We start from the raw sequence: 24,978 nt of genomic DNA, 5'->3' as shown, positions 1-24,978 counted from the left end.
GGTTAAAATTGATGGAGAGGGTTGCTGCTCAGTGATGTATCCTGGCCGAGCAGCATGCACGGCTCAGCGGGACGTGCTCCGGCCCTGCCCCACGTGCTGCTTGGCTTTTCGGGGACCTGGCTTGTGTCTCTTCAGGCTCAGTCCCAGCCGCTCCGCACCGCTGCATCGCTTGGGCTGCAGCAGGAGCACGGGCTCCCACGTCGTGGTCGCTGCGAGGAGCCGGAGAGGAGCTGCAGAAGGGCAGGGAGAGCAGGGCTGCATGCAGCGCGTCCCTGCCGCGTCCCCCGCGCCGCCCGGCCGCTGTGCCAGGGCTGCCCGGCTCCCCCCGGTGATGGGGTTTGATCAGAAAGATGGACATGAAAGTGGAGCTTGGCTCTGTTTTCTCTCTCATTCAGAACATTCAAAAACTATTAACTGTGGTGGGGGTAAAAAAGCAGCTGGTTTTAATATCGTGCTCTTCCAATTGTGTTTCTCTTTTTTTTTTCTTTTTTTTTTTTTTTGCTTTTCGCGAGCACTTTAAGTGATATGGTTACATGTATTTGATTAAAAAGCTGTAATTCAACGAGTGCGTTTTCTTGTACTGTACAAAACTGCTTAAAGACACAGGATTTATTTATGGTGGTCTCCTGGTTTTCTAGCTCTGCTGAAAGACAAGATGACAGGAAAATCAAGCAAGGGGGGGACGATAGCGGTAGACATGGAGAAGCGATCCCGTCTGCCTTTCCCAGTGCAGGGAACATGATCAAGTCCTTTCCTCCAGCACAGGAAAAATCCCATTAGCACCGATGTAGGACTCAGCCTGCTGCCACCGGGCTGGTCCTGGGGCTGTCTGCCCACCCTCGGGTGCTCCATGTGTGCGGGTCCCGAGGCGCCAGCCCCTTTTTGGCATTCCTGACTTCGGGTCTTGGCTCACAAGGGTGTTTGGGGAGCGGCTAAAATATCCTCGCTCAATGCACGGGGCTAAAAAGCCTGGAGAAGCAACGTGAGTGTGATGGATGAGGTGGGGACCCCAGGCTGGCAAAGCAGTGACAAAGCCCGCTGTGACCCCAGGGGGACATGAAGAGGGACACCCAGGTTTTGGAGACACGGGACCCGGCTCAGGCAGAGCTGTTTCCTTGCCATGCCAGCTCCATGGGATGCTGCCAGCGCGCAGCAGAGCCCATCCCAAGCCAGCAGCTCCAATTCCTAAGGAGGAAAAGGCCTTTATGAGTTCCCAGCAAGGAGCCGGGGCCGCTGAGAGCCCGCAATCGCCTCCTGTTAACCCTGGCATCTCCCGGCTCGGTGCCACGCTCGCCTGGATCCTGCTGGCTTTTCTGCTTCAGAAGAGACGTACTGGTCCCCAAAAGGCAGGAGGGGTGCGGAGAAGGAGGAGAAGGTAACACGGGGCTGCTCCCAGGGCAATCCCGGCTGTGGTCAGGGCTCACCCTGGTGAGGCTGTGGGGTCCCCCGGCTCTGCACCCCTCGAGCACCCCGACAACCTCATCTCCCACTCTGCCAACCTTGACGGGCCATGGCACAGCTGCACACGGGTTCTTTGCCCCGAGCTGGTCTCTGCTGGCTGCAGCTCTTTGCGTTTCCCTGGGCTTGGTGGCTTGTGTGCGTGTGATGCCAGCCCCACTGCGGAAAGTGGCCCCACCCGGGATGCCTTCGCCTCTCGCACCCGGCTTTGCGCACACACCACAAAATCTCCACCGGTTCCTGCACCTCTCCTGTCCCTACGCCCCCAGGCTGGCAGCCCCGGGGACACAGGCACGAAAATCCCCACCACCCAAAGCCACCTGGGGGCACCCTGGCTGTCGCCCCCATCCCAACGTCCCCATCCCTGCTCGCGGGGACGTTCCGCCCGGCCGCTTCCAGCCGCCTCTTTTCCTTGGCTCGCTCCTGCCCAGGGATCACCTGCAGTTCAGCTGATTTATGAACGGAGAATTTTTCAAGCTCCGTTTCCTCTTCATTGTTGTTTCAGTTGCTGCGCTCGCTTCCGCCCGCCTTTGAATAACTCCTGCCATGCTGCAAGCGATGAGAAAGGCTGCGGGTAAACACTCACACTCGGCCCGGGAGCTCGGGCGGACGCACGGAGGAAAATCCTTCTCCCCGCCCCACAGCAGCCCCCGGCCCCAAACCTGAGGTGCCCACGGGGATGGGGCTGCCCAGGAGCTGACCCCCCCCGATGGATGGTGCTGGAAGGGAGCAGAGCCCACCAGCACATCCCCGTTCTCCCATGGGTGGGGTCTGGGAGCAGGGACCCACCACATTGGGTGCCAGCACCTCAGCCCCCCCCCCCCGGCACAGCCCCGTAGGGCTGCAGCCCTTCAGCGCTGTGGTTAGGGGGAATGCAGCCCTGGGTGTTGCGGTGGGACGTGTGGTTTTCCCGGAGGGACCCTGAGAAGTGCCTCGTGGTGGCTTTGTCCCCACGTGGAGGGCAGGGTCCCCCCCGGCCCGGGGTGCTGCTCCCAGCTCCGGTCCCGCGCTGTGCGTGCTCACACCAGGGGTGCTGTCTGTCCTCACCCCCCCCCCAGCGGTGCTGTTACCCGCTGGGGCGCAAAGGGGGAACTCTGGAGAGCGCTCGGGTTCATTTACAACAATAAAAAAAAAAAAAGAAGGCAAGGCAAGGAAACCCATCTGCAATCTCAGCTCACCCCGCAGGGCCCAGCCTCTCCCCTCGCAGGGCGCAGCTGTGCACCCACCCCCTGCCACCCCCCGGTGCCTGTCCCTCCTGCACCCACGCGGGGCCACCAAGGAAAGCCCCAGCGCGGCCCCCCACCCCCCCACACCCCCTGCCTGCCAGGCACCCAGGGCTGGTCCCCGTGTCCCCGTGTCCCCATCCCAGCCTGCGCCCATTGTCCTGCCCTTCCTCCCGCCCGCCCCGGGGCCGGGGGAAAACAGGAAGCTCTCCCCAGCGTGCGGCTGCGGAAATGAGACAAACGGGCTGGAGCGGCCGCGAGGACGGCGGGCGGAAGCGGACAGGATATTTGGAACGGCCGGCGAATTCTTGGGCTTATCTCTGTGCCGCAGAGGCCCAGGAGTCCTTACAAAACAGCGCCCAGCTGGAGCGAGGCCCGCGGCCGGCACCGGGGCCGGGGCTGCGTCCTCGTCCCGTGGCACCGCGCGTCGTGGCGGGGTGCTGGCGGCAAGGAGGGGACGCCCCCAGCATGGGGAGGGATGGGGGCAGTGGGAGGGATGGGGGCTGCGGGAGCCCCGCTCCAGGCTCTGCAATGGGTGCCCTTGGAGCGGGCGTTGGGTGCCCCCGGTGAGGCTCCTGCGTCCCCACGGCGGTTGCAGAAGGGACCCGATGGCAGCGCACCAGCACCTCCAACCCGTTTGCTCCTTTTTAGCCCCTCCAGCTGGTGCTTGCCTGTTTCTGAATTATTTTTCACCGTAATACCCTGTTAGTGACTCACGTTCAGCACGCAGAGCCTGGCTGGGGAATAGAAAAGGGGTCCGGGCTGCCCAAAGACGATGTTCCCGCAGCGGTTCCCAAAAGTGTGTTCCTGCCCAGGGGGCTGGGCGGCAACGATGTGCTGGGGGAGCCGGGGCTGCTGCAGCCATCCCCAGATCAACGCTGGGTCTTTGGCAGAGTTGGGCCCCAGTTCGTTAATTTATTGTGAAAATTGGGCAGTGGCTCCACAGCGGGCAGCAGCAGCTGCCGGGGCACCCTGAAGAGTGGCACACGATGTGGCACCGCTATCACCGCGTGTCCCCAAACCCACTGGGGGGCATTGACCGGGGCATTTTTGGAGACCGAGCACGTCGGTGGCACAGGAGATGCCCAGGCACGGGTGGAGGTGCCACCGCACGCGGACACGGGGACACCTGGGCCACTCGCCCCGCGCCGAGGGCTGCCGAGGGCAGCGGAGCTGAATTTCGCGGCTGGGGGGGGGGAAGGGTGTGATGGGTCACTCTGGAAGAGGCTGAGACTCCTCCTCTGCGTGGAGGAAGACAAAGAATGGAAGCGGCTGCACATTGCAACACATCCCCAGCGAGCACAATGGAAATGCCATCCTCCTTCTTGTGAAACAGAAACCTCATATGATCTCGCTGAGGGCTGGAGACGCTCTTGTAGGTCTGGCCGGGATGGTTTTCCACACGCAGGGGAAGGGGGCAGCGGGGACTCTGCACGCTCCTGCTCCGAGAGAGAGCTGCCCTCCGCCACCGCGGCACGAGGAGGAGGCAGGGGGTCCCCACCACTGCCTTCGTCCCTCCTCCTCCTCCTCTCTGCCCCCAGCCCACCCTCGGCGCCCAGCTCTCCCTGCCACCCGCATGCGGTGCCAAAACACCGCCGCTCCCTCCCCGGCACGCCGAAACGCCAGCGAGCAGCCGGAGGCACGCGCACCCCTGCAGCCCCCTCCCGCCCCTCCGGCTGCGCTCGAGGGCTTGTAAATAAACTTCTTTCTCCCTTTATGCTCTTGACCTGAGATTTAATTAGACCCCCGCTTCCTGCCTATATGAAAAATCACTTCCCCGAGCAGGTGGCTCCGATACCACCGGGGCTGTTGTTGTGGTTTTTATTCGGGGGTGGGGGGAAAGGTGGTAAATGGGGGGAAGAGTTTGTTGTTTGTTTTCATATTTACAAAGCGCAGCTTTTTCCTGGTGCCGGGCATCGGAAGAGGGGCAGGATGTGACCTTCATCCATCTCCTCCTCGCTCACACAATGCGGCCGCGAGCGCCGCGGGCCGCCGCCGACATTGTCCCCGCAGCGGCGGGCACCTCCCGCCCCGCGCCGCCGGCACCTGGCGCCCGCCAGCACCGCCGCCACCCCCAGCTGGGCCCCGCCATCGCACACATGTACAGCAAAACAGAAAAAAAAAAAAAGAAAAAAAAAAAGAGCAAGGTTGCAGATTTCCTCTCTGGAAAACAAGCGGGAGCGCCGAGCGAGGCGGCGGCGTGGGAAGGAGGGAGCAGAGCACCGGCGGTCCCTCCGCAGCGCAGCCCCGGTGAGGGGGGCTCCGGTTGTCACCCTCGTGGTGCCGCAGCGAGGATGCTGTGTGTGCAGTGATCTGTCATGCATCCCACGGGTTGTCCTGTCCATCGAGGCACCGTGTCCTTCTGTCTGTCCTGGGAGCCTTCCCCTCCACCAGGACCCCGCGGGACAGGGCCAGAGTGCGCAGCCCCCTCCTGCGCCCCGTGCGTGGGGCGGACGTGCCCTTTTTCCTCGTGCATGGGACAAACGCACCTCTGGCCCGTGGTGGCTGCAGCCCTGCACGCACATCCCAGCCGTGATCCCCCAGAGACCACCACATCTGTCTTCCCCACGAGCTGATGGCAAACAGAGGTCCTGGGGGGGCACCCAGCGGGCGAGGTGCCACCCAAACCCCAGCGGGGACATCCAAAGAGGACGCGCTGCGCCCCGGACACCACTCCCAGCACCCGCTGCTCCTCCAGCCCTTGGGGCAGCTCAGCCCCCGGAGCATGCCCGTCCCTGGGGAGCCACCGGCAGGGCCGGGGGGCCATCGGCAGCCGGGCAGAGCAGCTGGTAGCCGGCTCCTGTCGCCACACGGGCTGCACACGCTGCTCGCCAGAGCGGCTCTGCGGAGCAGCTGGCCTCGGCGCGGGGCTCGCGCTGCCCGGCCTTCCCCCGCGCCAAACGTGGGATGGATTAAGGCGTAATGAAGTGAAATCTGCCTCCTTTTATTATTCTAAATAAACACCACTATATAGACATATGTACTGGTGTTTAATTTGGGGAGAGAACTGCACTGACCCTGCTTGCAGCCTTTTTTTCGCGAGTTAGCGTCTGGTTCGCCGGGCTTTGCGGCGACAAAGAAGAGACATGGAGCAGCAGGCGGCTGATGCCAGGGAGATCCTGCGCCATGCCCAGGCCCACAACAAGGGACAAAACTTTGACGTGACCACCCAGAAACACCACCACTTCCATGCTACTTGCTCTCCACACTGGCACCCCGAATAAATAAGAATTTGCTGCAGTATTTTACAGAGCCAAAGGGGTTTTCACCCAAGGGCAGCTTCCCAAGCTGGTCCCTCCATGTGCAAAGCCCCAAAATGGCTGAGCTGAGCTCCAGAGCAGCCCCAGATCCTGACCAGCCCTTCCAAGGGCTTTGCTGGGGCTCGAGCAGGGTCTGGCATGGTGGGGCTGAGCCCCTGACAATCCGCAGCACTGCAGCGTGCCCCATCCCTGCTGCGGCCGGGCCCCCACGGTGTGGCCGCGCTTGCAGGAGCCCCGCGCGGAGGAGCAGCGCCCGCGGAGCGAGCTGGCACGGGGCTCGCATTGCTCAACGCCGAGCTCAAAGCCTCACCCCAGCGGCGACAAAACGCGGCCACTGCTGCAGCAGAGAGCGGTGCCAGCGCGGGCACGGCATGGCACGGCGTTACACGGCATGGCACGGCACGGCACGGCACGGCACGGCATGGCAGTGCCCTCCTGCAGCCAAGCCCACAGAAATGCCCCCCAGCACCTCGGGGGAGAGCCGAGCCTTTCCAAACAGGGTGGTTCGTTCCCAAATTCAGCCTTTAACCCGCCAGCATCCCCCTCCCCGTCTCACCAGCAGACCGCCCCGATCCTGCGGGGAGCGGAGCAGGTGCAGCCCAGCTGGGCGCAGCGCCCATCGCCCCGCTCCGAGCCCCCCGGCCCCTCGGCTCGGACCCCCCCCGGGACCCCCAGCCACCAGCCCCGGCCGGCCACGGGCGCCCACCTGGGAGCGGAGCGGGGCGGGCGGCGCGCTCGCACACGCGCTGCTCGGCACAGTTGGTTATCGTTACATTTGGCATCAGTCGCTTCCATTCGGCTCAATAGGGGAGGGAGAGAGAAAAAGGAAAACTCAGCTCAAGGCGATTTAATAAGTTCAGCGTTACGAGCTGGGGAAAAGCTGTGGAACACACAAGTGGTAACGCAGGATTAATCTTTCCTTTAGTCTTGGGAATTATGTTTTCATTAATCCTAATTTTTCCAGATGTTTCACTCCTTATACCAGGGTCTTCAAAGCCTCTGTGGCTGCAAATTCTAATGAAGCCATGAGAACATTTTAAAGAGAAAGATTCAAAGCTTAAATTGCTTCCTTTTTTTTTTTTTTCTTCTTTCTCTCTCTCTTTTTTTTTTTTCTTTTTTTTTTTTTTTCCCCCCTCGTCGGGCTGTTGGGGAGCTCATGTGTGTGCGGTCCCAGCGCCTCCACATGTTGTGTTACACAATGTGCTAACAAGATGGAGAAGGCCACTCGGGCCGCGTGATGCGGGTGTGACGTCTATTCCTTTTTGTCCCCGGGCAGAGCCCCCGCTCGCGAGGGGTTCGGTGGGGGGGGGGGGGGACACGACGGGACTGGCCACCTGCCCGGCTCCGGCATCCACACCGCGAGCGCCCGGCTCCGTGGGTCAGAACCATCCGGTCGCTTTTAACGGCTCGCGGCCGCCGCCGCCGGCATCGCCAGGATGGAATCGAGGGGGGAAAAAAAATAAAAAAGAAAAAATAAAAAAAAAAAGAAAAAGGGATGGGTTAGAAAACAGGCGTGTGTTCGTGGAGGAGCTACGGGGGCTCGGAGCTGGATGGGGAGGGAGCGGGGAGCTGGACGGCAGAGCTCCTCGGGAAATGGGGCTTTTGGGGTGCCCGTGGGGAGAGGGCTGACACCAAGGAGAGTGTGGAAAACTTGGGGGGGGGGGGACCAGCAGCCCTTCCCCTCCGTGCTGTGCCTCAGCTGGGAATCCTCTGGCAGCCCCACGGAGATGAAGCCGGAGCCCCCACTCCCTCCTGCGCAAGCAGAGGGGTCCCCGGCACGCATCCCCTGGTGCCAGAGCGTCACCACGGGGGCAGGAGGGGGACCCGATCCCAGCCCCCCGATGCCATCGAGGTTCCCAACCCCTGAGGCTCCTCCAGGCAGCCCGAGCCCGGCGCAGCTGCAGGATCCGGCCGCCACCGCCCGGCACGGCTGGGCTGAGCATCCCCTCCCGGCTGAGCCCCGCCGGCAGCGCTGGGCTCGGGCGCAGGACGCGCTGCCGCGTGTGACGCAGGAGGGTCAGACAAGACGATCGGAACAATCCTCCTGGTCTCCAGCGCCCTGGATTCAGATCCATGTACTTATATGGCCTGCAAAATGCGGTGGGAGCATGACCAACGTCTGGAAATCCAGATATGACTAGATCCCTTCATTAGTAATTTCTTGTACATGACTTTCTAGACCATAGGGATTTGTTAAATTTGCAGGAGTGTTTTCTCACAGTGCCATGGACTGGCTGTTGCCAGCATATATTGGCTCGGATCTGTCAGATCCTGTTGCCTTATATGACCCGCAGTTAATTCAGCTTTTCTTTGTATCCAGCCCTCAGCAGGGAACTCCTCGAGCAGTCTCAGCGTGGATCATGCTAAAATGGTTCCCCGGCCCTCCTGCCATAAAACAACTGCCCACACAGTGAAAGGGGGACGTGGGGGGTGGAATTCAATGGTCCCCTCCCCGCCGCCCCGGCCCTCTCCAGATGCTTCCTCCGTCCCCAGGCCCTGCTCCTTCGGTGCCGAAGAAAAACTCCCCGGTGCCCGCGGAGGGTTCCTGGAGGGACCGGACTTTCCCCGCCGCGGGGACCGCGGCGCCCCGCGGGCGCACCCGGCTCCCCCGAGTTAATCATTGGCCGCCCTTGCTCCGCGGGGCTGGGGGTGCCGTGGGGCAGGGGGGACTTTCGCCTTCCCCACTGACCTCCTGGAACTTCGACCTTCCTTTATGGGGGCCATAAAGGTTATTCTTTAACCTGCGCCCTGCCGGGGTCCCTCGCTGTCTGCGGTGGGGTCCTTGGCCTGGGGCGGGGGGGGCAGCTGGGCAGCGCTGCTCTTCGCCCTCGTCTGCTTTTGGAAGGGGGGAGGCTAAATGGGGTGGCTCCTCTACTGATGGAGGTGTCGGGGTACCAAACAGCTTGGCAAAGGAGCTTGCTGGTGGCTGCCCTTGGTTTTTGCACCTCCAGGAACCCACATGCACATCCCAAATCCCCAGACGCCGCCGGGGCAAGATTTCCAGGTGGAAAAGGGCACGCACCCAAGGGCACAGCACCCTGACCCACCAGCCCCGGGGCGGGCACCGGCTCCAGCACCTGCCAGCTCCGTCCCGCTGAGCCTGCAGTTCCCTATCAGCCACAGAAGGAGATAAGGAGCTGTCACCTCCCCAGCCAGCTCCGGGCACAGAGCCCGGCAGCCTGACCCCCGTGCCAGGTTCCCCGGGTGCACCCACACGGTGTTTACGGACCCGGCACGGCCGCCCGTGCCAACCCCGTGCCTCCGCACCTTGCCACGGGCACCAGCCGGACCCAGAAGGGCTTTTCCTCTCGAACCTCCCCACATCTCCTCCACACACCGTGGTGCTTTGGCAGCGCTAAGATGCTCTGGAGATGTGTTCTTCCCGCAGCACGCCCCTCACAGAAGGCTCTTTGTTGTCATTCCGAAACCTTTAAAACTCTCCGCTTTTGAAATACCTGTTCAAACCCTGCTTTCCTTCTGTGCAGCTTTTCCTATCAGCGTTTTATTCAGCCCCACCCTAAAAAAGCCCTGAACCATGGTGCTTCCACTGGAAACCCCAAACCAAACCCCACGGTTCCCGGCCAAGGGCAGCCGGCGGCAGCGAGCCAAGGTCACCGTGCCACCACGGCCAGCAGCTCCAGCCAGGGATCGGGATTTATCTTAAACACGACGAGCTAACGAGCTTTTCACCGTGTCGAGCCATCCCATTGAAAATCCCACTGGAGGGCTGACGTGGCATGCGATGGGTATGGCACACGCCCGGTGTGTAATGCAATGGGGTCAGCAGGGCTGAAATTGCCTTTCTTTCCCCTTTTTGCATCGGCAGGGGGTGGGGGAGGATGAGGCATCCCCCGTGCCCCACCAGCGCAGGATGAGGCTGGGGGTGAGAGCTCAGCCCACGTTTGCTGGGGGGAGGCAGGCGAGAGCATCGTGCCGCGCTCCCCGGCCCCACCGCATCCCCCACCGGCACTTGGGGACACCGGAGCAAGCCCAACGGGGACCTCAGCCCCATGTGTCCCTAGGGTCCCCGTGGTGGCATTCGCCTGCTCTGGCCACATGGCAGGGACCAAGCATGGGGGCCTCTGCTTGATGAAGCATCCCCGGGTCCCACCCCACAAAACCTTCGGGGTTTTTCTTTGCCCCTCTCCCGCGGAGAGAGGCGGCTCGGCACGATGCAACCCCATCGCAAGGCCCAGCGGCGCTTCCTTCAAAGCACCTCCTCCTCCTATACGTTGCCCTGATTTCCAGCATCTTTCTGTTGAAAAATGGCAGGGGAGGGTTTGGCAAAGGAGCCTCGCGCAGATTATTCAACAATTGTTTCCCATTTTGCGCCCTCGCCTGCCTCATCCTCCAGTAACAATGACGAAGAGCGGCGTGGAGCCAGCGCCCGCGGCAGGGGTGTTGAGATCAGGGACAGCACAAAAATATCTTCTCTCTGGAACAAATATTTACCAACCCTTCTGCCTTTTGTTCTTGTGGTTCTCATATTTTTTTTCCAGACATTCACTGGCAAAATGTCACATTAAACAGCAACCCAGAAACTTCGGGGTAGCTGCTTGGCTGCTCTGGGCTTTGTTTTTCTCGCGCGCTAATTGTTAATGAATTTCCAGCCATTCAAGCCAACACAAACCTGTGAGAAAATGATCTTTTCGGCCTGATTTCGGAGCTTTATGGGGCTTTGCGGAGGCCGGGCAGTTGCCGAGCAAAGCGCACATCATCCCCAAGCCACGCATGGTGCTGCCTTGGGTTGCGATGGGCCGGGAGCCGTCCCCGGCCGGCCAGAGGCAGCGCGGGAGCCTTGGCAGAGCTCAACCGCCTCCTGCAGTGCGCCCGCGCGGGCCCCCACCCCTGCTGTGGCACCGAGCACCCGTGGGACCCTCCCCGGCCTCGGCCCCGGGGCTCAGCACAGCTCCGAGCCGCGGCTGTGGGGTTTGGAGCGGTCCCGCTGTGGGAGCAGGGGCTGCGGAGGGGGGGGAAGTGGGCGCACGCCGCGGTGCCCCCCTCATCCCCGGCATTGCTGCCGGCCCCGCGGGCTCCTCCGCCACCCCCCAGCAGGCTTTTCCTCTTTTTCTCCCTCTTTTCAAAATCCTAAAAGCCTGGCGCCCACTTTTTATGGTGGCCAAACAAGAGCACACGGGCAATGTCTGAGCATTGCTTTGAAGGAGGGGATGGGGGGATAAAAGTCTCCTCTTCTGGGACATCAACCCTCATCCTCAGTTAAAAATTAACCGTGGCCATAAAATCCCCGAGGTAGCAGCAGAGCACGGCTCACCCTGCGAGCGCTCCTGGTGCGGCCGGGCTGCCGTCCCCTGCCCCGTGGTCACTGTCCCCTCCTGTGCCATCCCCTGCACCGTGGCACCATGGTCACCGTCCCCTCCTGCCACATCCGAGGATGGCCACGCCACCCCCCGCCAGCGCCCGCCGCCTCCTGCCCCTCTCCCTGGGGCTCTTCCAGGGCGCCCTGCTGCTCTTCTTCGCCCTCTTCGTCACCTACGACGAGCCCTCGGCCGTGGCCACAGAGGCAGAGGATGGCACCCGGGCTGCCGAGCAGCTCCCCAGCATCTTCCCCCTCTTCCAGGACATCCAGGTGATGCTGGCGGTGGGGCTGGGGCTCCTGCTGGCCTTCCTGCCCCGCTACGGGCTCAGCGCCCTCGCCCACAACTTCCTCCTGCTCAACTTCTCCACGCAGTGGGCGCTGCTGCTGCAGGGCTTGCGCCACCGCTACCGCCACGGCGAGCTCCGCCTGGGCCTCCACAATGTCCTCGCCGCCGAGTTCGCCGCCGTCACCGTGCTCATCTCGGTCGGGGCTGTCCTGGGCAGGACGAGCCCCTGCCAGCTCCTCGCCGTGGCTTTCTGTGAGGTCCCCGTCTACCTTGCGAGCGAGTGGCTCATCGTCACCCAGCTGGGTGTCCGCGACGTAGGAGGCACCATCACCATCCACGTCTTCGCCTGCTATTTCGGCCTCGGCGTGTCCAAGGCTCTGTTTGGGACGCAGAGGCGGCCGGCGCATCCCAAGGAGACCCCGACGCCCCGATCCGACCTCCTGGCCCTGGTGGGGACGCTCACCCTCTGGGTTTTCTGGCCCAGCTTCGTAGCCGCCCCGTGCCGGCCGGGCGATGCCCAGCGCCGGGCCATCCTGAACACCCTCCTGGCCCTCAGCGCCAGTGCCGTCACCACCATGGTGGCCTCCAGCCTGCTGGAGAGCGGCGGCAAGCTCAGCCCGGGCCACCTGCAGAACGGCAGCCTGGCCGGCGGGGTGGCCATCGGCGCGCTGGCCGACGTGCCCATCACACCGGCGGCCTCCCTGGCCCTGGGCAGCCTCTCCTCGCTCGTCTGCCTGCTCGGCTTCCGATTCCTCACCCCGCTCCTGGCGAGGAGGCTGGCTCTGCACGACCACTGCGGCATCCACAACCTCCACGGCTTGCCGGGCATCCTCGGCGCGGCGGCCAGCGCCGTGGCCGTCCTGGTGGTCTCCAAGGACACCAATAGGTGCCAGCTCTCCCAGGTCGACGGCAGCGGGGTGGCGGAGGACCAGGGGGGCTGCGGTGGTGGCAGGCAGGCGCTGTGGCAAGTGGCAGGGCTGGCTGTGGCCCTCGGAGGCTCGCTGCTCAGCGGGATGCTCGCCGGCGCCGTGCTGCGCCTGCCCTGCCTGGCCCCGCCGCCCGAGCCGCTCTGCTTCGAGGACTCGCTGAATTTCAGGATCCAGGGGCAGGCTGAGAGCCCGGGGATGGGGGACACCACCGAGGAGGTGGCCCTGAAGGAGCGGGTGTAGGCACCTGGTTCGGGATGTTTCCAGCGCCCGGTGTCCTCTCGTGCCAAACGCCCAGCGTCGAGGCAGTGCCGCAGTGTGTGTCCCTTCAACATCCTCCCACCCCGAGGCTGCAGGTCCCTTCCTCTCCCCCTGGCCAGCCCCAGGAACTGACCATCCATCTCCACAGACATGGAAACGGCCTGCTTGGGGTTTATCTCCCGGGATGGATCTCCCCTGCGTGCCGGCCCGGGATAGCAAACATCCCCCTGCTATGCCCAACGTCTCCACCGCGTCACTCCTGCCTCGCCGGCTGCCCCGGCTGCAAGCCCAGGGCTGGGAACAGCAGTGGGGTGAAGAGGAAATGACCACAAGCAAGGGATTTTAAAGGGATTTTATCACTTGTGCCGCACTGGACAATTGAACCTCTGCCAGGTCTCCCTAGGCGAATTGCAGCAGATACCTCCCTTTTTCACCACAACAGCAATGAGGCCTGAGCAAGGAGAGGGGCTCAGAGAGCCAGGACGCACAGAGCACCCGCACCCCATGACACCCTTTTCCTGCCCCAAAACCAGGCCTGGGAGAGCAGGAAGGCAGCGAGGGGGCCAGGGGAGCCGGGGGACCCCGAGGAAAAGCAGCAGCCCCATCCCACATGGCAGGGAGCAAGCCACTGCCACCCCACCGAGGACAAAGCCAGCAGCCCATCGCTCACAAGCAGCAAGCCGCGAGCGCGGGGCCGCATCCTGCCCGGAAAGCGCCGTGATTCAGAGCCCCCCCAGCTCCGTGAGTCACCGTGCCCCTGCTCCGCGCCTCGTCCGATCCTGCTGCCATGCAGACAACGCTGGCGATGCTTGTGGGGGGCGAGGGCAGCAAAAAGCCCCCCGCCACCCTCTGCAGGGACGGGGGCTCTGGGCACGGCAGCCCTGCGCACGGAGCCGCGCGGAGCAGGGCTCGGCGGTGCTGGATCCCCTCTGCCTGGCGCGGCCCCAGGCGGAGCCGACACCAAGATCGAGGCTGGGGAATTCGTCCTCCAATAATCACAAACAGGCTCGGGAGCCCGGGCGTGTTTGGTTAATTGTTAGAATAAAATATTGTTCAGCTCTGACAAAGGAATCCTGCCCCGCAGCCCGGCGCGGCAGAACAATGGTCCCCGGCGGAGGGTGCCGCGGGCCGAGCAGCGGGGCCGGGGGGCGGCGGGAGGCAGCGAGGCCCCGAGCCCAGCCACGGCATCCCACCGGCATCCCACCGGCATCGCCGGCCCCACGGAGGTGTGCGTGGCGGGGGCACGGAGGGGAGCTGGGGGCAGCCCGGCCCCTCGCCGCCATCCGGCTCCCGCTGGGCGTCGAGGGCCGCCGGAGCCAGCGCCGTCCCACGGAGCCGCGGTGCCACCGGGGCCCGGGTGGGCTGCCGCTTGTTTCAGGGCGAGCCGGGGCTCCCACTGAGCCCGGCATCCCGTTGCTGCTCTCTTCCCCCCGTGCCGGGGCCTGCCGGCTGCGCCGCGTGGCTCCGGCTCCGGCGGGGCAGGGAGGAGGGTGCAGGAACCCTCGGGGAGCTGCCACGGGGAGGAATCGTGCAGGCACACGGCGATGTGTGCGCACACACACGGCCCAGAGCCTGCAGACCCCTAGCCCATCACACAGACAACGGCACGGTGGTGCGGAGCCACCCCTCTCCTCTCCGTACTCGGGGTTTTGCATGCTTTGGGCCACCCAGCCCCCTCGCCAAGGCTCCCCCCGGGAAGCCCCCCAGCCCTGAGTTGCTTCCCAGCGTCGCCCAGCCCTTCCCTGCGAGGATTCAGCCTCCTGCAGAGCAGCTCAGCACCGCGGGTGCTGCTCCACCAGCACGGCCCCAGCACCCGTGGGGCTGCAGCAGCGTGCCGGGGAGCTGGCAGTGGGGCCACGGGCTGGGGGGGCGCGGGGAGGGGAGCATCCGGAGCTGGGCCTGGGCACACCCCGCTGCTTGGTGGCACGTCCTCGCACGGGCACGCAGTGGCACAATCTGGTCGGCAGATGCCTCCGAAACCAGCAAGAGGCTGGGAAGCTGGGGTTGGGGGGTGGGGGGGGGGCTGCCCTTCCCCGCTGCGGGACCCCGGTGTTGTTTGTCAGTGTTTCCAGCACTGTGTTGCTCCCCCGAGGGCTCACCGTGCTGCTCGTCACAGCACCGCATGTCCCACCGATGTCCCGCGCCTCCAGCCCACAGCCTCCACGCGGGACCTGGGCTCAGGATCTTGGCATCCCACGGCCGGGGGAGCCGGGACCCACCTGGGCCGTGGCACGGCTCCGTGCGGCCCCAATCCCGGCTGTCCCCTTCCCCCGGGACCGGCCGCCCTCCAGCTGGAGCCGGGCAGAGATGCCGCTGGGTGTGCCGCCCCGAGCCCAGCTCTCCCTGCTCCTCCAAAACAGCCGCTCTCCAAAGGATGGAGCAGTAAAATATTAACCAGAGCCCCTAGCGTTTATCACACCGTAAATCTGGGCTTTCAACAGCTTTACGATGCTGCAGGGAGATGGGAGAGAACAAAACGCTGTTCTTCTTAGTCAGACACAGGCTGCGTGTGCCAGTGCCCCCAGCGCTCGCTCTGTGCCCACGCTCGGGGGCCGCGAGGGGCCGGCACCCCCCAGCCTCGGCCCCCGGAGCCCCAGCCTGGGCCGTGGTGCAGACAAGGACCAAAACAGGGCACGGCTTTCCTGATGGCCAGCGAGGCCGCTGCTGGTGCTAGGACGAGGATGGCTCTGCTCCATCCCAGGGACAGCCACATTTTGGTGGGACGTGGCACTGCGAAGGGGCAGGGGTGAAAAGCGCCCCCCCCATCAGCTCTGCAGGAGCACAACAGCCACCATCCTGGGTGATGCTGTGTCCTGGGTGATGCTGTTTTTTTTTCCCCCCATCCTGGGTGATGCTGTTTTTTGGTTGTTGTTTTTTTTTTCCCCTCTCCCAGCTCAGCCCACGGCCAGGTCCGGGCCGCAGCGCGCTGCTCCGGGATCAAGGAGCACCCCGGCCCCGCGGCCCCGCGCCCTGACCCCGATTCACCGGGCGGTGATTGCAAAACAAGAGGCGAAGGGAGGAAGCCGCGGCCGCGCTGTTTGTGGGGCGGTCGGACGCATCTGGCAAGGCGATCACAGCCGGCGGCCCCGGGCACGCACACACCTGCGGCACGGCGGGCGGGAGCGTGGCACGCGCGTGCGAGGACGCGGCAAAACCCACGCGTGCATCCTCACGGCACGGGGCGCAGCTCCCCCCCCCCCCCCAAAATTGGGGTGCAAGCAAAGGGCTGTGCACCCTTTTCTTGCATCCCAGATCTGGGGGGAGGCTGTGGGGATGTGCGCCGGGCTCTCGCCATGCGCCCGCCTGCCCCGAGCGAGGCGGGGGCTGGCGCGGTGCCGACAGGATGCCCAGCGCCTGGCACCGCGCGGGGCGGCCGCGGAGGCCGGAGGGAGGCCGGGAGGGAAGGAGGGAGGGAGGGAAGGAGGGAGGCAGCTCGGTGGCGGCTGCTGGAGCCACATCAGAGCAGCCCCCCCGGAGCAGCCGGGAGCGTGTGGTGCTGCCCTCGAAGGAAATGCGCTCACTCCCATGTGCTGCACACTTGGGTTTGCCTCGCTGCTATTTTTATTTGACTTTTCAGGCCCGTTTCCTTTTTCCGGCTGTTTTGCTGTGATTCCACCGAAGCTTCGACCTCGCTTTTCCCCTCCCTCCCTTTAGCCTCTTCCTTCACTCTTTCCTTCCTTTCCATGCACTCATTCCTGCCGCCGCACCGGGCTCCCTCTCCCCCCGCCGCCGGCGAGCGCGGCAAGCTCGCAAACACCCCAAACACCCCCTGCACGTGCTGCCACGGCCGGAGGCACCGCTGCTCACCTCCTGCCACCACCCCAAGCCAGGAAAACGATGCAAAACCACCAGCAGCGGGCACAAACCCCCCTTCCCCAACCTGCAGAAGCAGCCGGAGCAGCCGCACCCATCCCCTGCAGCTGGGTCCGGGTACCCCGGGGGTGATTTCCAGCACCAGCTCCTCGCTGCTAGGAAAGGGGCCGGTTACGGCTCCGTTTTATCTGGGAACGTGCTGACAGATCGGGGAGGGGTCCCTTTGCTCCAGTCTTGAGGCAGAAATGGCAGTGAATCACCCAAGACGTGGTCCTGTTTGCAACGGGGCACGGGCGTTGCTGTCGCCCCGGCCGTGCCGTGCCGCGTTCCCGCGGCACGGCACGGCCGGGGCGGCAGCAACGCCCCCGGCGGGACCCCCCAACCCCATCCTCGGGGAAAAAAAAAAGCGGTCCCAGCCCCGGCTGCAACCCATCATCCGAAAAAAAAAAAAAAAAGAAAAGAAAGAAAAAAACCAGGAAAATCGCTCGTTCAGGGGGTCTGTGAGTCATGCTGGTGGGCACCCGCGCGGAGCAGGGGGCGCAGGGTTATTTTGGGAGGTTTGGCGGGGTGTTGTTACACGTGGGGGTGGTTGGGTTGTGTTTTTTTTTTTTTAAATTATTATCGTTATTTATTCTCTTTCCTCTCTTTAACCTGATTAAAACCACTGTCCGCATTTGATCTTTTGTTTAGGAAAACAAGGAGGGGGGGGGGATAAGAGGGGAAAAATAAAAAAGAAAATCCCAACGCAAAACTCGCCCAGGGAGGCAGCAGAAAGGGCACGGGCGAAACAAGGCAGCGCTTGGGCGCAGCGAGCTGGGGGGCTCTGCGTGAGTCCCTTCCCCGAGCACCCCGGGGACCACCCGAGGAGGAGGATGGGGCTGGGAGGAAGGGGCCCAGGCCAGCACCGGGCCGGGGAGGAGCGTGGCACCGGCGCTGCGGTGGAGAAAAGCAGGGCTGGCGTCACCCTGTCTCATGCCAGGCTGGGACAGCACCTCCCAGGGCCGGATCCTGCCCAACACCCGGCCTGACCCCCACTAAAGCAAGGCCCGATTCGCGCCCCCAGAGCAAAATCCCGCTCCTTTCCCGTTAAACCAGGGCCAGCGGCGTGCCGGGGGGGACCCCTCTCCCGCCCCCCCAGCAACGCAGCCCCCCGGCTCCGCTCCAATCCCAGAGGCAGGGCAGGGGGCACAGCCCCCAGACCCCCCCCTTCTCTCCCCAGTTTTCCCTTCCCTGCCTCCCCCCGTGGCACAGAACCGCTTGCAGCCCCCCGCGAAGCCCCCAGCAAAGCGCCCCCATCCCCTGCCGTGCGCACGGAGGGGCCCCCCCCCGGCCGGGCCACCCGCAGCCCCGGGGGGGACACCGGGGGGGGGACCCAAATGGGGGGGACCCGAAGCGTTTTGGGGCCGGGGGATGGTTGTGGGGCCGCGACCCGCAGCCCGCTGCTGCCACCTCGTGTCCGCGCCGCAGCCGGGAGCGGGGATGGGGAAACTGAGGCAGGGCGCACAGCACCGCCCCCGAGCACCCCCACCGAGCCAAAGGGGGGGCAGGATGGGGCCCCGAGGGGTCCCCCAGGAGCACCGTGACCCCCCCACACACAAACACGAGGCAAGGCACCAGAGAAAGCAGCCGGGGCAGGGGGGGGGGCTGCGAGGGAAGGAGAGGATTTATTTCTGGCTTCCCACGGTTTGGAAGCGGGGCCCTTGGGGCTGGGCTCAACGCCGGTGGTGCTGGGTTCCCCCCAGCCCTGGGGCTCAGCTCGGAGGCCAAACCTCTGGCTCCAAGCAGCCAGAGCTGCACCGAGGCTCTGACCATGCCGGGGGGGGGGGGTTCAGTGTTTGTCTGCGTTGTGCCAGGGCAGCGGCTCACGCTGGCACCCTGCAGGCACCCTGGGCACCCTCAGCCACCTGCGGGTGCGTAGAAGTCCAGTGCCAGCAGAAGCCTCAGCCCCGTGGCCCGGTTTGTCCTCTTCGGGTCCAGCAAAGCAACCATTGTCCCCCAAAAAAGCAGCAGGTGATGCAGGGTCAGGAGCATCACAGAAATCCACGTTTCTCTCTCCTCTTTTTTTCTGTGCTTCCCCTTCTTCTTCCCCCCAGCCTGGGGTTGCCCAGCTGGCTGCTGCAGCCACCCTACAGCACCCACCCCGTGCAGCGGGGCCAGTCCCTGGGGCACCGCTTGGAACAAGAGGACGAATTAAATTCGGGCACCCCCTGGTACCCCCTCAGCCGGCTTCGGGGTTGAATTTCCCCCAGGTCCCGAAACAAGGCGCCGTCAGTCGCGAAACCAGAGCGCGCGCCTCTGCGGTCCCCCTGGCCACGGGGACGAGGTGAGGGGAGGTCCCCGAGGCGGCCTAGGAGCCCCGCTGGGGCACGTGCAGGGCGTAGAGCTTCTCCCAGCACGTCGCCAGCCGCTGCGCCTTCCTCGCGATCTCCTTCAGCTGCTTCCTCCTGCGGCGGGGCTGTGCCGGGGCACGGGGTGGGCTCTGCTGTTGGGGTGCCAAGGGGGCGAGAAACATCCCCACCAGGCAGCCGTTAGATACGGGGACGGCGGCCACCGCCAGGCCCCTGAGCCCCAGGAGAGGACACAAACCCCACGCACGGGAGGTTTGGAGCTGCAGGCTGCCCAGGCCACCCACAGCCACAGTGAGGACGTGCCCCATGGGCACAGGTCCCTAGGGTGGAGCTAGGGACCCCCCCCAGCCTGCAGCACCCACCCCGGACACCCCTTAGCACATCCACGTGCACGGCAGGTGGTTTTCCAGCGTCCCCAGACCGCATCCAGGAAGGGTTAACCCCAGCTGATTTCCCCACAATGGCAGGGAGATGCCCCCAGCTGCACTGTGCCATCCCGGGGCTTCCCCGCTGATTAATTGGTTAATGAGTTGTTTGGTTAACGAGTTGTTTGGGCAGGAGAGCCTCCAGGCTGGGGTTTCCCCAGCAGTTCCCCAGAGGAGCCCCGGGGACACCCAGGCTGGCGCCCTGGGGAGAAATCCCAGTTCTTGCCCACGAGCAGCTGGGCGTGAGAGCAGAACGGCTCTCGTCGTGACTCCCCATGTGCAGCCAGGGAACTGGGAGCTACTGGGGAGACTGGGAAGGGGCAGGGCTCCCACCTTGCCGATTTTCCTGCAGTTCTCCCTGAGCACGAACTCGGTGTTCCTGGCCACCTTCCACACCGCCACCTCCTCGGGGCCACGCAGGGTGCCGCCCGCCACGTCCCGCAGGGACATGCTGATGTTGTAGATGGCCAGCAGGATCTTCTGGTCCTGGGGGGGGGGGGGGGGGAAGAGGGGAGAGCAGCCCCGGGCGGGGAGGGGGCTCGACAGCTCCTCGGGGGGCTCAGCCCGCACAAATCCCCAGCCCTGGGTGCTCACCTTGTCCGAACGGCAAGCCAGCCCTGCCCGGCTGCTCCTCTCCGCTGAGCCGCTCAGGTTTTTCTGGAGAAATAAAATAACGAGGGAAATAAAACAACGAGGGCGCCAGGCACCCTAAAGCGCTTTTAAAAGGGCTTGAAAAGGGGCCGCATCCAGCTCGCCAGCACCCCCGGGCGCACCGGGCGGCCCCTGCTCACCAGGTTCTGGATCTCGTGGAAGATGACGGCGCGGTACTGCCGCAGGATTTTGGCGATGCTGCACCTCTTGCCCCGGCCCAGCACGGCGACGAGCAGGAGCAGCAGCACAGCGCAGGAAAGGGCCCTGGGGAGAATCTGTGCAGGGAAGGGCTCAGCGTCAGCTGGGGGGGGAGGGGGGGGGGGACACGGGGAGGGATGCAGGGGGGGTCGGGGCTCTGTTTTCAGCTCCTCGCCACGGGCATCAGGCAGAGCTGCCCCTGTGGATGCAGGAGAAGGGGCAGCAGCTGTGTCCCAGGGGTGGAACCCCCCCCCCCCCCGGCAGAGCTGTCCCCTCCAGGGCAAAGCTCCCATGGGACTGTTCCAGTTCCAGCCCAGTCCGAGCAGCGCTGCCCTGGGAGGATGCTGAGCCCCCCCCCCGGTGCCAGCAGCCAGGCGCTCGGCACAGAGATGGGGCAGGGGAGCTCTGTGCATCCGTAGGGTCTGTCCTCATGCCCGGCTGCCCCACTGGGGACCCCGGGGGCTCTCCCCAGGTCCCCAAATCCAGGCCCTCAAGCACCAAAGATCGAAGGGAGCTGCCAGAGACCCGCTCTGCCCTTTGGAGAGGAGCAGGAGGCGTGCAGCTGCCTGCTGCCCTAGCGCAGCTCCGAGCAAACAGCTTCAGCCCCCCCTTGGGAAGATGCCCCCTGCAATTCCACAAACCCCAGAGCAAGGACGCGGCCGTCCTGCCCCGGGACGGCTGCTCGGCATTTCTCCAAGCCCCCACACGGCCCCGTCTCGTCCCTGCCTTGGGTGCCCCGCTATGAGCCCCGGCCAGCAGCGGCGCAGCCGCCTGCTCTCGCCAGCACATCCCCGCAGCCTCCCAGCCCCGAGGCTTCCCGGCAGCCCCGAGCCAGCCCCGGCGGAGTGGGGAAACCCAAAGGCTGACATCTGAGCCCGGCGGGGAGAAGCTTGGCAGCACTGGGCGGGGGCGCCCGGACCCTCCGAGGGACGAGTTGAGGCGCTTTGGAGAGAAGCCAGCGCAGCCTCAGGTGACCGGGACCGGGGATATTTGAGCAGTCCCCCCGCAGCGGGGTAAGGATGGGAAGAGGATGGGAAGCCCCACGCACGCCGCAGCTGCCGGGAAAGAAGCCCACGTGCTTCTCCTCCCCTGCACGCCGCTGCGAGATGGCACGGCACCGGGCCCCAGGCTGGCACCAGGGGGTTTCTATCAGCTCCCGTTCGCAACGAAAGTCCAACTCCTTCCACCTTTCCACACACCCCCCCCCCCCCAGCTCCAAGCATCAGGTCTGGGCAAGCAGAAAGCAGCTCAGCACCTTTCAAAAACAGCTGCTGTGCTCAGGCAGAGCGTGCACAAGAAGGAAAGGGCCAGCGGCTCCCAAGCTCACAGCTCCCTGCAGCCGACCAGGTGGCTTCCAGCCATGGGGGGATTTCATCTGCGGGTCAGGGCTTTCCCCCCCCCACCCTCCTCCTTTCTGGATCTCTGAGCTGTCTGCCCCAAGGCGCAGCTCACACCTCGGTGGGTTTGCTGCCATCCCAAATGTCTGGTTCTTGGGCTTGGATTTGGCTCAGGAGTACCAGCCGTTTCCCTCGCTGAAGCCCAAGCCCAGGCAGATGCCACCCGTCCTGCCCCGTGGTGGAAACCTGGGGGTTTGTTTGCAAAGCCTGCGTCTGCTCCCCGCTTGATAAAGGGCTGTCCCTGGCTCCAAAGGGCGAGGAAACCTGTCCCCACCCTCCTGCTCCCGCGGCTCAGCAGGACGGGGAGCTCGGCGCCCTGCTGCAAACCCAGCACGATGCCAGGCTGTGAACCCAGGGGCACCACCCTGGAGCAGACACACACACACGAGGATACCAGCAATTCCACACGCTATCGGTACAAATCCCACCAGGCTCCTTCAGCGCTCACAACCGATGCACACCTCGCAGGATCCTGGTGCTGGGCTCCATCCCTGGGAGCCGGGAAGGGCAGGGGAAGAGCCGCTCCGCGCTGCAAAGCTGGCCGAGAGATTTTGCCCGGAGATGATTCAGCACAAGAACCAGGAGCACAACTCCTCGGGGGCGCAAAGGAGAAGGCTGCTTCCCCAGGGACACCCCGACCAAAGTCTAAGGGTTGCTCTCAGGAAGCCTGTGCCGCCAGGAAGGCAAGGCCACGCAGTTTTACTCCAAGCACTAAGCCGGGAACGACTTCCCTGAAGTGCCTTATTGAACAACTGGGACCGAATTCCAGGAGCAAGCACACCATCTGCAGCATTTCCAGGCAGCCGATGGCACCGGCATCTCAGCCCCTAGCACGGGAGGAAGCGTGGCCAGCAGCTGAAAACCTCAGCGAGGGGACAGGGCAGGAGCCAGGAGGGCGCCGCGGGTGCTTCCACCACCCCCATACAGAGCAGGGGGACCGGAGAGGGATGGGGGGGGAGATGAAGCCCACGAACCCAAATCTGTGCTCTGCTCCCCTCCTCCAGGACGGGGGAAAGTTCCAGGATGAGGGAAATGAGGTGTGCTGCCGGTCTGGGGTCATCCCACCTCCCCTCGCCCCTGTGCCCGCGGCAGGAGGGTCGGGCTGGGCACGGCGCTGGCTGCCCCGGGGTCGGGCTCGTCCCCTCCGGCTGGCAGGGAAAAAGGAGCCGGGGAGCACGGCTGCGGGGCTGCACGGTGTCAGGCACCTGGCAAGGAAAGCTAATCCCTTCCCCGGCTCTAATCCTCCGACAAATACCAGGAGATAAGGGAAATCACCTCTAGCGATAGAGCAGCTCCCGGTGGCACCGCGCTAGGCTCGGCCACCCGAGCTGCAAGGCGCAGGCGCTGGGGTCCCCAGGCCCCCCCCAGCCAGGTGGTCCCGGTCCCTATCCCCTGCACCCTCCTCTCCAAAGGGGCCCTGATACAGCCCAGGGTCCACAACAGACCACAGCACCGGGCAGGAGGAGAGCGGCCACCCTACACCTCAGGACCAGTGACACTTTTGGGACCAGCGACGCGTCCGTCCCCGCGTCCGTCCCCGCGTCCAAGCCCCGGCCCAGCCCTCCCAAGCACTTCCACGCCCTCCCGGCCAGACCAGCCCCTTCCCCACCAGCTCTGACCTCCATCCCCACCAGATCCAGGTCCTATCCTGACCCTGGTCCCATCCTGACTGCTCTGAGCCCCCCTTGGGGCCAGACCACCCCCACCCCGACCGGTCCGAGCCCCATCGTGCTCCCTAGCCCCACTGCTCCAAGCCCTGTCCTGGGCAGACCAACACCAACCGCGTCCCGACCCTTCCCAAACCCCATCCCAACCCAAGACCCAACCTACCCCATCCCGACAGCTCCCCCACGCCAACCCCACTGGTGCGGGGGCCTCCGGGTCCATCTCCCCCAGCCCCAGCACACTCACCATGGAGCCGCGCAGGCACTGGGGGCCCCCAGCCCGGCCCCCCGCTGCGTCCCGCTCCGCCGCCGCGCTGGGGCTCGCGGTTTGAACTTGGCTCCACGCGCGGGGCCGCGGTGGGAGGGGACGGGCCCGGCCCCATAAGGCGGGGGGGGTGGGGGAGACACCGCTGGGCCCAGCCCCGGCTGCCCGCTGTCTCCCCGCAGCATCGCCCGGGACCCCGCAGGACGGAGCCCCCAACCAGCCCCGCTGCGAGCGGGAGCCGCTGGGCGAGCGCAGAAGCCGGGGAAGGAGAGGAGCGAGCTGCGGGCTCGGAGAGGAGCTGGCGGCGGCAAGCCAAGCGTCCTGCTCGTGCCGAGAAGCCGTGCCTGTAGGGTCAGGGTACAAGAGGCTCCCTCTTCCTTGAAGGGCCCGAACGGGGCTCGCAGAGAAAGCGCTGCGTGGGCTCAGCCCCGCGGAGGCCGGGAGGGAGACGCGGCCCCGCGCGGGAGCAGGGCAGCGCTGCGGGAATCCGCTGAAGCCCAGGAACAGAGGCCACCGTCAGCATAATTAGCATTTCCTTAATGATCATCATTCTAAATCCACAGGCTGCTGCTAGCCCTGGGTAGCGCCTGTGGCTGCACACCGCAGGTGGCCGAAGTGACCGTCCCTGGAGAAGGCGGCGGGACACCGCTCAAATACCCGCATGCAGCGTTCCCCTGCTCTCAGCCAAACCAAATCCTCCTGCTCCCCCCCCTACCCCGAGTTTTAGGTTTAGGGGCGCATCGCCCTTAGCACACAAGCCCAGGCGGGGAAAACAAAGCCCTGACTCGCCGCCGCTTTCACGCAGGATGCGCTGAGAGACAGCCTCACACGCGAGACTCCGCTAGCGTGAGATAAAACAAAGAGCTGAAGAATCCGACTTTTCTCAGCTTGGCAAGTGCGAGCAGGAGGCATCTGAGCAGGCAAATGTTCCATCAGGCAACGTGGGAACCACAGCATATACAAGAGCATACCGCTGAAGACAGGACCCATATAACTTCTTTACGGAGCTCTATATATAGTTAAATTTCGTAGGTGCCATAATCCATTTGAAAACACAAAGCCATCTCCAAACGCTAAAAGGCTCTAAGATGGATGATCCCTCTTTTTTTTTTTTTCTTTTTTTTGAAAAAGAAATTCTAAAAACCCCAGGCCGCAGAACAGGGAAGGCTGCAGAGGCAAGGAGCAGGTGGTAAAAGGAGTTGGGTGCTGCACAGCAGTGCAGGTGCAGGTCCCCTGGCCCAGGGCTTCCAGCCCATCCCAGGAAAGCCACCTCTCCTCTCACCAGCCACAAGAATCAACCCTGCAAGTCCCTCCCTTGCCTTTTCTGTTCCTGGGCACTTGGGTACCCTCTGCCCAAGAGATCCTTAAATACAATGCCGCCACCTGAAAGGGGCAGGGAAAGTGCACTGATCCTGACCAGCACACAAAGTGTTTAACTTCAGGGAGATGCTCCAAGCACTTCACAGCTCAGGAGTTTCTCCAGCAA

The 24,978-nt window shown here is 64.4% G+C and overlaps 2 protein-coding genes across 4 annotated transcripts; one reads left to right on the top strand and one right to left on the bottom strand.

Moving 5' to 3' along the window:
• The first annotated feature begins 6,610 nt into the window (after positions 1 to 6,610).
• Positions 6,611 to 16,835, top strand: LOC310882639 (ammonium transporter Rh type B-like). The gene has a single exon (XM_083801643.1). The coding sequence runs from the start codon at positions 11,334 to 11,336 to the stop codon at positions 12,711 to 12,713; it is 1,380 nt and encodes a 459-aa protein (XP_083657769.1). The 5' UTR covers positions 6,611 to 11,333; the 3' UTR covers positions 12,714 to 16,835.
• Positions 16,836 to 16,916: 81 nt separating this feature from the next.
• LOC310882622 (uncharacterized protein C20orf204) lies at positions 16,917 to 24,579 on the bottom strand. Of its 3 annotated transcripts, none has more exons than XM_083801610.1 (5): positions 20,808 to 24,579; positions 20,109 to 20,243; positions 19,912 to 19,974; positions 19,651 to 19,803; positions 16,917 to 19,026 (listed from the first exon to the last, which is right to left on the bottom strand). In XM_083801610.1, exons 1-5 carry the CDS (start codon positions 21,387 to 21,389, stop codon positions 18,892 to 18,894), a joined length of 1,068 nt encoding a protein of 355 aa, XP_083657736.1. In that variant the 5' UTR covers positions 21,390 to 24,579; the 3' UTR covers positions 16,917 to 18,891. The 3 variants fall into 3 exon arrangements, with proteins under 3 accessions (XP_083657736.1, XP_083657738.1, XP_083657737.1); XM_083801612.1 differs by having other exon boundaries at positions 23,475 to 24,577; XM_083801611.1 differs by having other exon boundaries at positions 16,918 to 19,023; positions 20,808 to 24,571.
• Positions 24,580 to 24,978: the final 399 nt, after the last annotated feature.

The sequence above is a fragment of the Anser anser genome (assembly GCF_964211835.1).
Source record: "Anser anser genome assembly, chromosome: 16".
Taxonomy (NCBI): domain Eukaryota; kingdom Metazoa; phylum Chordata; class Aves; order Anseriformes; family Anatidae; genus Anser; species Anser anser.
This window is presented reverse-complemented; position numbering and strand designations above follow the sequence as displayed.